Raw genomic sequence first — 12458 nt, 5'->3', positions numbered from 1 at the left:
CATTCAGACTTCCCCTTCTCCCGGGTACCTGAAGCTGTTTACCTGTTCCACAATTTTCCCTTCTGTCTCAGTTCTCAGTGTCTTCTGATTTCCCCATTTGCTGCCATTATAGCTGTTTTATCAGTACTCCACTTCATCCCATGTGCCTTCAGTTTTGCATTCCACTCCCCTAGCCTTTCCTGAAGTTCTTAGAGCCGGATTCGAATGCCACATCATCACCAGTATCCATCACCATCACCAGTGTGTAGAGCAGTGGGCTGAAAGGTTAAATATAATGCACAAAAACTCCCATTGAGAACCCTCTGTGAGACTGAACACTGTTCGTATTTGTGTCATTGGACCCTTGTACATAGCTTTCACTAATTCTACCAATATTTCTGGTACTTTGAACCACCACAGGACAGGACTGGCCAAATTTGCTTTCTTGGGACCTTGTCATGTGCTTTCTTCAAGTCTAGGAATGCCTAGTTTGACTGTTTTCTCATCTCTATAGTTTCACTGCAAATATATAACAGAAGTAAATAGAATATATTACTGTGCAGTTAAGTTAATAACAGATGGAGTCTTGCCACAAAACACAGGGTAGTAAGGGTAAGGAAGGGGAGAAATCTAATGTCATCATGGAAGTATCGAATAGAGAAAACATTAAAGCAGTAAAGACAAGAAGTGTTGCTGTCAGAAGAGTACAGGAGAGGGAACAGATCAGCAAAAATGCTTAGAAAGATAAAAGTTATAAAAGCAACACACAGAACAGACCAGGATCTATTCTACACTATTGCAAATAATAAATTAAAGATATTAGCATAGGCAGAAAAACTTAGAACGAAAGGTAACTATAAAGAAGTACAAAGTAAGCAATTTACAGATGGCCAAAAAAGTTTTATAGAGAATTGGGAAACAAAGCAAAAGGAATAGAAACACCACCAAAAAGAAGAAGCAGACACATTTTGGAGAAATATCCATGAAGATCCTGTGGAATATAACAAAGATGCTGAATGGATGTAAGAAGCATTACAAAGAATAAGAAGTTCAAATGTACAGGATATGAAATGGCTAGATAAATTGAAACAAAATTAAGAAAAGCTCCTAAATGTAAAATCCCAGACCCAGATGCAGTACCTAACTTCTGGTTAAAAGCGTTAACATATTTACATGAAGATTTAGCCCTGAGTAAGAACTGTTTATATGTCCATCCTAAACAAACGCCAACCTGGTTAACAACAGGAAAAACAATACTACTTAAGAGTGACTCTGCAAGGTATCCTAAAAACTGTAGATCAGTAGTTTTCCTTCCAGTGATGTATAAACTGTAAACTGGAATTAATGCTGACAGAGCTTACAGTCATGTAGAAAAAAAACTCAATCATGGTAATAGGACAAAAGGGTAACAAAAGAAAATCGTATGGAACAAAGGATCATTTGTTGCTAAATAAAGTCAGTGGAGAATTGTGAAAAAGGGAAGAATCTAAGTATGGCATGGATAGACTACAAAAAGCATTTGACAGCATCCCACATTCATAGATAAAAGTGCTAACAAATGTATAACGTACACCTTACATTGATGAATTACATTAGTGACTATGAAACAGTGACAAACCACCTTGCAGCTAAACCATGATAAAGGACAAATTATTATCCCAGGGATAAAACTTCAAAGTGAGATATTCTAGTGTGACGCTTTGTCACCACTGCCATTTTGTCTAGCCCTTGACCCATTAAGCTGTCGACTTACTAGATTAGGTCATGGCTACAATTTGGTTCCCAGAAAACAACTTTGCTTAAAGACTTGTCATCTTCTGTTTGTGGATGATGGAAAACTGTATAGCTCTTCAGATGGGGAATTGAAAACACAGTTGCAAGTAGTCATAACTTCCTCACATGATATAAGAACGCCATTTGGTCTTGACAAATGTAGAAAAGCAACCTTTAAAGCAAAAAAGCTGCAACACCAAGAAAGTATCAGTTTGGGAGGGAATGTGATATAAAAGAACTTGAGCAAGAGGGAGTGTATAAATATTTGGAAATTTAAGAAGACTTGACAACAAAACATGAACAAATGTGAATAAATCTTAGTAAGGAATATTTTAGAAGACTAAAATTAAAATTAATATTGAAAACAGCTCTGAAATCTAGGAACAAAGTCCACACCATAAACCAATTTGTTCTTCCTGTTCTAACTTATAGTTTTGGGGTGATTGACTGGTCCCAAAAGGTATTTATCAGTTGGACAGGAAAACAAGAAAAATGCTTCATGCTTATGAAATGATTTATAAAAAGTAATATATATATCACTATTCTGTATTCCCTTTTCTGAAGGAGGTATTAGCCTCCTTGAAATTGATTGCATGTATAGATCTGCAGTCGTAGGCCTGCATACATATTTGCTGACCTCACAAGATCTAATCATAGAGAAGGTTTTAAAACTTAAGGAGACCTAAAGTCTAAGATGGCTTCCTTACTTAGTTTAGCAGAAGCATATCAGGGTCAAGAGGGGATGGAAATCAAACTAGAGGTAGCTAAAAATCAGGCAGCAATTGAATGTGCCAAAAACCAAAAGAAAGAAAATAAGGTGAAGAATCAGATGAGAAGGCAAGAAATGTGGAAAACGCATAAATAGAGTTACACGTACAGAAAACTCATTCAACAACCACGTGTTGATCAGGATTTAATGCAGGAATGGTTAAGGAGATGTGAATTTAAATCAAAAGATGACAAGTTAATACTGGCGGCCCAGGATAGTGGATTACTTACTTGTTGGTTTACAAAGTCCATTGAACATATTGGAGAAACAAATGCAGGGTTTTTAAAACAGAATTGGTAGCAGTCACACATCTTGTTGCTCGGTGTGATGCTAATGTCAGAAGGCCTGTATACTGAAAGGCATAATAATGTGGCAAGACTGCTGAACTGGTGATTGTGCAAACATTATAATATTAAAGTAGCATTGGAAACATGAGCCACAAAGCATCATAGAAAATGCTGTTTACATTACATGGGATCACCCAATACCAACAGTTAAAAAAATAAGTGTGGGAAAACCAGATATAGTAGTCCAGGAAAAGAAGACAAAAGTAGCACTGATGGTTGAAAATCCTACACCCAGTGATTACAGTGTCTTATGTACAGAGACACACAAAGTTATGAAATACCAGGATTTGCAGGCAGAAATGAGGGCAGTGTGGACAAATAATACCCAGACAGTTTCAATAGTAGTAGGAGCAATGGATCTCATAAAAAAGAATTTACATTCTTATTTGTATATATTACCAATACATGTAACTCTATGAATTGTAGGAGTTAGTTCTGGGCTAACATCAAAAACTGAAACAATACTACTTTCATGAACTTTAATTGTACTTTGACTTAGGAATGGGGTCCATTCCCGTCATGGTATTAGAAACCCAAATGTCTATGAGAAATTAATCTGAGGAAAATAAATGTTGAACCTAGTACAAGTTAAGGAACGCCAGAACTACTCTGAAATGGTGGTTTACTTCTGGTTCATCGTAGACTAAATGTTCTTTATATATTAAAGCATTAAATTATGATAGAAATACTATTTGTATTTACCATTCTAAAATGTAGATGTATTTTACAGCTCGCTATAGAAATGTCAGCACATGTGATGCCAAGTGCCGATGTGCTAGAAAAATTATTCTGGAGAAGAGCAAATATGGGACATCGCTCTTCTCCATTAAATTTCCTTTTTTTTTTTTTTTTTTTACATGGGCCAAGCTCCGAAGATGCCCCAAACCTCTGTATACTAACTTCAAGATGGCCATACCTTAGAGAAAAGGAAATACTCCAAGAAGTGACCATGTCAGTCTTAACATCTGTAAGTCCGTTTTTTTTTACCATTCAGTCTCAGCATTATGGGACTTGCTAAAGCAGGTCTGGACATTTAAAACAGTTACAGTATTTTACATTTGAATGTTCATAGGTTCATAGGTTGGTACTAGGCTATCGGCCCTAGGGCCTATGCATCCTAGCCATAACAATTCCCTGGATATTTCTTCCCACAATATTTACTTCTCTGGGCCCCTGTCTAGCAGGGCGACTGACATGATCCCCGGGTGAATTTCCTGTCTCCCATCCAATCATCAAGGTTCCTTTTGAAGAGAGACAATGAGGCGCTCTGCTTGACATGTATGGGCAGTCTATTCCAGAGTATGGAGAGTCTCTGGGTCAGGAACCTATCCCTCCAGCATGTTTCGTTCATTGTGATGACAAGGTTTAGATCCCCAGAGCGTGTTGCTGTGAGGGATTGGGATTTACTTATTTATTAGCTATATTTTGATGAGCATACTGTTCTCTTATTAGACAGTTTTTATTTTTATTGTTTGCACTAGACTTCCTTGTGGTATTTCATATAATTGATCTCCTGTCTACTTTGGCTCAGGTTTTATGCTGGATGTTTAGGAATCAGATGTTTTTGAATTTCACTCCTGAGCGATAACTGATATAGAAATTACACACACACACACACACACACACACACACACACACGTGCGAGCACTCATGTAAACAATAACTCAAGCATGTGGAAATGAGTTTCTTACTTTCATAGGAGAATGTTCTTGTTGATACAGAATGCGAGGGTAATGTAATATAGGATGAGGGAAAAGCAGTCATTTGTCTCTAGAGATGGTCTTATCCACAGTCCTTGATAACATGTAGCATTTTTGTAGCATACTTTTATTATTTTGTTTCAGACTTGTATGATTAAATAATTGTAAAGAAAGTGTAAAAAATTACTGGAAGGATACAGTGGTTAACTGTACAACTTATTTCATTTCCAGGTTATAACATCCCATTGTACAAACTTTTGTTAATTATTATGAAAGATGAAACAATTCCAGCTGCTGAAACTGAAGGAAGGAGAACAGTGCCAAAAACACAACGTCCTGGTAACACAACCAGCAGTAAGTACATAATACGTATTACAACCAAGGCAACTTCCTGGTAACAGAACCAGCAGTACATACGTAATAAGTATTACAACAAAGGTAACTTCCTGGTAACAGAGCCAGCAGTAAGTACATAATACGTATTACAGCCAATGCAACTTCCTGGTAACAGAACCAGCGGTAAGTACATAATACGTATTACAGCCAATGCAACTTCCTGGTAACAGAACCAGCGGTAAGTATATAATACGTATTACAACCAAGGCAACTTCCTGGTAACAGAACCAGCGGTAAGTACATACGTATTACAACCAAGGCAACTTCCTGGTAACAGAACCAGCAGTGAGTATATAAGTATTACAGCCAATGCAACTTCCTGGTAACAGAGCCAGCAGTAAGTATATAATAAGTATTACAACCAAGGCAACTTCCTGGTAACAGAACCAGCAGTAAGTACATAATAAGTATTACAACCAAGGCAACTTCCTGGTAACAGAACCAGCAGTGAGTATATAAGTATTACAGCCAATGCAACTACCTGGTAACAGAGCCAGCAGTAAGTACATAATAAGTATTACAACAAAGGTAACTTCCTGATAACAGAACCAGCAGTAAGTACATAATACGTATTACAACCAAGGCAACTTCCTGGTAACAGAACCAGCAGTGAGTATATAAGTATTACAGCCAATGCAACTTCCTGGTAACAGAGCCAGCAGTAAGTACATAATACGCATTACAACCAAGGCAACTTCCTGGTAACAGAACCTGCAGTACATACGTAATAAGTATTACAACAAAGGTAACTTCCTGATAACAGAACCAGCAATAAGTACATAATAAGTATTACAACCAAGGCAACTTCCTGGTAACAGAACCAGCAGTACATACGTAATAAGTATTACAACAAAGGTAACTTCCTGATAACAGAACCAGCAGTAAGTACATACGTATTACAACCAAGGCAACTTCCTGGTAACAGAACCAGCAGTGAGTATATAAGTATTACAGCCAATGCAACTTCCTGGTAACAGAGCCAGCAGTAAGTACATAATACGTATTACAACCAAGGCAACTTCCTGGTAACAGAACCAGCAGTACATACATAATAAGTATTACAACAAAGGTAACTTCCTGATAACAGAACCAGCAGTAAGTCCATACATATTACAACCAAGGCAACTACCTGGTAACAGAGCCAGCAGTAAGTACATAATAAGTATTACAACAAAGGTAACTTCCTGATAACAGAACCAGCAATAAGTACATAATAAGTATTACAACCAAGGCAACTTCCTGGTAACAGAATCAGCAGTAAATACATACGTATTGCAGCCAATGCAACTTTCTGGTAACAGAACCAGTGGTAAGTATATAATAAGTATTACAACCAAGTCAACTTCCTGGTAACAAAACCAGCAGTAAGTACGTAAAAAGTATTACAATAAAGGCAATTTCCTGGTAATGGAAACAGCAGTAAGTACATGATAGGTGTTCTGGGTCTGCAGTTAACATGCAGGTCAACAGTCTGGAGGAGGTATAGGAGGGAAGTAATCCTCCAAACATGTGAAAGCACACTTTATTCATTATGCTTGGCCCAGACACTTTTCCTAAAATAAACCTAGCCCATTTGCCACATCACACCTACTAGTAATAGAACATGGTGAGGTACCGAAGGCTACAGTGAGCAGTACCATAAACACGGTGTGCCACTGACGTTTAGGGTAAGCAGACTACAGAACATGGTGTGGTACTGAAGGCTGGGGGGTGAGCACTACTGCAGAACATGGAGTGATACTAAAATCTGGGTGTATACAATACTACAGAACATTGTGTGCTACTGATGGAGGTGAGTAGTACTACATAACATGGTGTGGTACTGAAGGATGGGGCAGAGTAGTACTACAGAACATGGTGTGGTACTGAAGGCTGGGGGTGAGCATTACTGCAAGACATGGTATAGTACTGAAGGCTAGGGCTGTGCAGTACTGCAGAACATGGTGTGGTACTAAAGGCTGGGGTTGTGCATACTGCAGAACATGGAGTGGTACTGAAGGCTGGGGTGAACAGTACTGCAGAACATGGAGTGGTACTGAAGGCTGGGTGTGAGCACTACTGCAGAACATGTGGTACTGAAGGTTTGAGGTGAACAGTACTGCAGACCATGGTGTGGTACTAAAGGCTGGGGTTGTGCATACTGCAGAACATGGAGTGGTACTGAAGGCTGGGGTGAACAGTACTGCAGAACATGGAGTGGTACTGAAGGCTGGGGTGAGCAGTACTGCAGAACATGGTGTGGTACTGAAGGCTGGGGTGAGAAGCACTACAGAACCTGGTCTGGTACTGAAGTCTGGGGATAGAAGTACCTAAGAGCATGGTATGGTAATGAAGGCTGGGTGTGAGCACTACTGCAGAATATGGAGTGATACTTAAGGCTGGGAGTGTACAGTACTACAGAACACGGTGTAGTATGGATGGTTGGGGGTGAGCAGTACTTCAGAACATGGTGTGATACTGAAGGCTAGGGGTGAGCAGTACTACACAACATGGTGTAGTACTGAAGGCTGGAGATGAACAGTACTTCAGCACATGGTGTGGTACTGAAGGCTGGAGATGAGCACTAATTCTGAACATGGCGTGGTACTGAAGGCTGGAGGTGAGCAGTACTTTAGAACATGGCGTGGTACTACAGGCTGGGGGTGAACAGTACTTCAGAGCATGGTGTGGTATGTACTGAAGGCTGGGGTGAGCAGTACTACAGAACATGTTTTGATACTGAAGGCTGGGGGGTTAGCAGTACTGCAGAACATAATGTGATACTGAAGGCTGGGTGTGAGCAGTACTACAAAACATGGTGTGGTACTGAAGGCTGGTGGTGAGCAGTACTACAGAATATGGTGTAGTACTGAAGGCTAGGGGTGAGCAGTACTACAGAAGAAAGTGTGGTCCTGAAGGCTGGACGTGAGCAGTTCTTCAGAACATGGTGTGATACTGAAGGATGGGGTGAACAGTACTACATAACATGTTGTGGTACTGAAGGCTGGAGGTGAGCAGTACTTTAGAACATGATGTGATACATACTGAAGGCTGGAGGCTGTGGGGTGAGCAGTACTACAGAACATGGTGTGATACTGAAGTCTGGGGATGAGCAGTACTACAGAACATGGTGTGGTACTGAAGGATGGGGTGAACAGTACTGCAGAACATGGTGTGGTACTGAAGGATGGGGTGAACAGTACTACATAACATGTTGTGGTACTGAAGGCTGGAGGTGAGCAGTACTTCAGAACATGGTGTGATACATACTGAAGGCTGGAGGCTGTGGGGTGAGCAGTACTACAGAACATGGTGTGATACTGAAGGCTGGGGATGAGCAGTACTACAGAACATGGTGTGGTACTGAAGGATGGGGTGAACAGTACTGCAGAACATGGTGTGGTACTGAAGGATGGGGTGAACAGTACTACATAACATGTTGTGGTACTGAAGGCTGGATTTGAGCAGTACTTCAAAACATGGTGTGGTACTGAAGGTGGGGGTGAGCAGTACTTCAGAACATGGTGTGGTACCGAAGGTTGGGGGAGCAGTACTACAGAACATGGTGTGGTAATGAAGGCTGGGGGTTGAGCACTACTGCAGAATATGGAGTGATACTAAAGGCTGGGAGTGTACAGGACTACAGAACATGGTGTGGTACTGAAGGCTGGGGGTGAGCAGTACTACAGAACATGGTGTAGTACTGAAGGCTGGAGATGAGCAGTACTTCAGAACATGGTATGGTACTGAAGGCTGGGGGTGAGCAGTACTTCAGAACATGGTGTGGTACTGAAGGCTGGGGGTGAGTAGTACTGCAGAACATGGTGTAGTACTGAAGGCTGGTACTACTGAACATGGTGTGGTACTGAAGGGTGGAGGTGAGCAGTACTTCAGAACATGGTGTGGTACTGAAGGTTTGAGGAGTAGTACTACAGAACATGGTGTGGTACTGAAGGCTGGGGGTGAGCAGTACTACATATCATGGTGTGGTACTGAAGGCTGGGTGTGAGCAGTACTGCAGAACATGGTGTGGTACTGAAGGCTGGATGTGAGCAGTACTGCAGAACATACTGTGGTACTGAAGGCTGGGGGTGAGCAGTACTACAGAACATGGTGTGGAACTGAAGGCTGGGAGTGAGCAGTACTACAGAACATGGTGTGGTATGGATGGTTGGAGGTGAGCAGCACTACATAACATGATGTGGTACTGAAAGCTGGGGGTGAGCAGTACTACATAATATGGTGTGGTACTGAAGGTTGGGGGTGAGCAGTACTACATAACATGTTGTGGAACTGAAGGCTGGAGGTAAACAGTACCGCAGGATTATGGCTGGTATGCAGTGTAGTCCTGTGCTGTGTCTGCTGTGACACTCTGAGGAGTAGTGTTATCTCTGTACAGTCATCCATTTCCCATTGCATATTGCATATTTTCACAGTGCTACCTTCCTCACCTTCCTAGTTCGGACTGAATGACTGTGCGTAATATTATTTTATTTAACATATTTACCAGTATTATATACCCTGAAGATATTTCTAAATGTTGGGAGGATCTTCTTTTCTTCCTGGTTTGTCATTTTGCAGATTTTTCATTTTTTTGATGTATAAAGTAAGCAGTAAATGAAATTGTAGTAACAGTAGGACTCATCTTAAACATAGTCCAAGTTTATTCATCTCAAGCGATCTAATGCCGATATGTCTTCTGGCATTTAACTGATGCTTGTCTCATTTTAAAGCTTCTAACTTCACAAAGGAAACATTAGATATAGCAAGCTGTAGGGATTCCACTAAAGATTTCAGTTTATTTCCACTGTCTGAATATTTATTAGTTATATTGATATTGTTTTATTAAAACAGGGCATCTGATGAGTCTGTTTAGCTATACTAGCTACTTAGTATATACTGTCTGTTCATCATAACATCTCAACTTAAAGTACCACCTACATCTGTATACATACTTTGGCTTCTCTTATATCTACTTTGAACTCTTGCAATATGAACTATGTACATTTGTTTGTTTTGCACGTATGCTTTAATATTCATGTCCACATAATGAATGGGATCACCTGACACATTACACTTAGCCAGTAAAAAAATAATAAAATAAATGTCTGACCAGTTTGTTTTACATGTATGCTCAATGTATAATTTTAAGATTACTTCAGTATGATAAAGTAGTTGCTTACACTGGCTTAAGAGCTATATAATATCAACGTGTAATTGGGTTATTTATCTCTGAACCTATTTTGTGAATTCACTGCCTTAAATTATATTTAAATATCTATCAGATGTTGTACCAGGCCGAGATGTACTTTAGCATTTAGGTGCTTCATGTTTATGTGAGCTGAACTTTCTGTTATACTGTATGCTTTATACGTTGATTGCATTGCCATGATAGCATGGGCTGTGACTGAAAAGCTTCCTTGGATCAGTTCAGATACCTTGTTAAGAAATTAAAAAATTAAAGAAATAGATGCTTTATTTATTGTATTTATCCCACTACGTTAGTATCCTCTCTTCAGGGGAGAACTGAGGTGGTATTTATAGTATTAGGAGAAATTTGGCCAGAGCATTAAGGAACTCCCCCTACTCTTGCATTTTAGGATGCATTTTCATGTAACACTTCTGGTTTACTTTACAAGCATGGAGGCAGCACTCAGAAACCAGGAGGGGAGCGAAAAGAGGATAGAGTGTTTGGAGGATGGTACTATTGAAACAGAAGTGAAGTTAACAGAAGAAAGCATGTTTGATGGTAAAAAGAAATGTTCAGAAACAGAGGAAGAAAGTATAAATGCAAAGGCAGTTGAACCTTTGTTGGAAGGTGGGTGTTTATGTAAAGAAGTTCAGAAAGCGTCCAAGCTTTCTCAGGATGAAAAGTGTACAGAGGAGATGCAATGACAACACAGAGATGTGTTGTTACAACTCTCCAGTCAGGAGGGTTGTGGGATGATTTGCTCATGGAGTTGGTGAATACCAATGAACCTCAAAGTGGAAATGATGTTTTGTGGGGTGACTTAATGGAAAAAATACAGAGAGAGGATGTTCGACAGGTTGAAAATAGAAGGTTGTATGCTGAGATGCTGAACTCAAGAGTGGAGAAAGAGGGAGAAATAAATAAGGCAGTAAATGTTGAAAGAAAAAAAAAATTTACAGGAAGACTTGAAAAGAAAGAAGGTGGAATGGACAGATACAAAGTATGGGACAAAATAATAACACCTTTAGGACCGAAAGTATATGAGGTTAAGGGAGTTTCTTCATATTAATAAAGAGACATTTCATGACATTTTTGAGACTTGTAAACCTATGGAGAATTTTCTAGGAGAGTATAATAAACAGACTGTGTCCTTTGGAACTCCTACATATTAAAGCTTTTCAAAGAGAGACTAAGAAAAAAAAAATAACATCAAATTTAGAACTGAGGTTGAAAAAATGACTTTAATAAAGTATTAAAGGTATTTAACAATGTGATAGATATTGTAAAAGTGTATGATAATAGAGGTTTATGGATGGGGGCATGGGTCTGCAATGTTATTTTGAAAATGGAAAAGGATAGCATTGTGCATAAATGTGGAAGGAGATGAAGGAATGGTGAAATACTGGGGGCAGCCAAAGACATGTTGTTTTGTGTGGGAAAGCTGATCATTTTGATAAATAATTGTTAAAAAAATGTTTGGGGTGTGAAGGGATAGGAACTGATGTAAGAAATTGTGAAATCAAGTGTTATAAATGTAAGAAAGTGGGAATTTGGGGATGCAATGTGAATATAAAGTAACTGATTTAGAGCAAGATTAACAGAACAGAAGCAAGAAAGTGAGGATATATAAATAAAAAATAAAACAAAGAATGTAACAATAGAACACGAGGAAGAAAACGATTTGGAACATAATTTGGAACATAAAGAAGATCTACAAAAAGTCAGTACTGAATGTTTTATTTTTAATAATGGGAGTGAAAGCAAAGATTTAAAATGGAATTCATTCAAACAAAAAGAAAATTCTATTGGTAAGAGATTTTGATATAGAAAAAGAAAAATGTTAGAAAGACCAAGAAAAAACAAAGGGAAAGTTTAAGTCTAATATTCAAAAGTTAACATTTTATGTAAGGAACTTGCATTAATTGTTAGTTTAAAAATGTAAGAAGAATAAGTATCCTTGAATGGTGTAAGAGACAGGAAAGTGACATTATATTAGAAGATACTAGGTTCTTAAATGAAGAGAGGCAACAATTGGAAGTGTGGTGAGGAAATGTATTCTTTAACTTAGCGAGAGAGACTTGTTCAGGAATGCTTATTTTGTATAAGGAGATTCATAGGTTCATAGATTAGTAAACAAAGACAACCAGCCAGTAATTCCACCAATATTTAATAAAAACACAGCTCTAACATCTCGGCTCTCCACACAAGCCTTCAAGACTCCTTGTGTTTTTATTAAATATTGGTGGAATTACTGGCTGGTTGTCTTCATTTGCAGGTTGGTTTGTGGTTTTTCAGTTCATAGATTAGTACTAGGCTAATTGCCC

The 12458-nt window shown here is 39.0% G+C and overlaps 1 protein-coding gene across 1 annotated transcript in view; it reads left to right on the top strand.

Annotated features, from left to right (window-relative positions):
* The window catches only part of LOC122793319 (zinc finger protein 2-like), a 180032-nt gene that overhangs the window by 83161 nt on the left and 84413 nt on the right, over positions 1-12458 (top strand). Inside the window, exon 3 of the mRNA XM_044061208.1 lies at positions 4800-4922. Within this exon, the coding sequence (XP_043917143.1) occupies positions 4800-4922 (123 nt within the window). The remainder of the gene's footprint in view (positions 1-4799; positions 4923-12458) is intronic.

Source organism: Protopterus annectens, chromosome 2.part0, assembly GCF_019279795.1.
Source record: "Protopterus annectens isolate FY-2018-M chromosome 2.part0, PAN1.0, whole genome shotgun sequence".
Classification (NCBI taxonomy): Eukaryota; Metazoa; Chordata; order Ceratodontiformes; family Protopteridae; genus Protopterus; species Protopterus annectens.
This window is presented reverse-complemented; position numbering and strand designations above follow the sequence as displayed.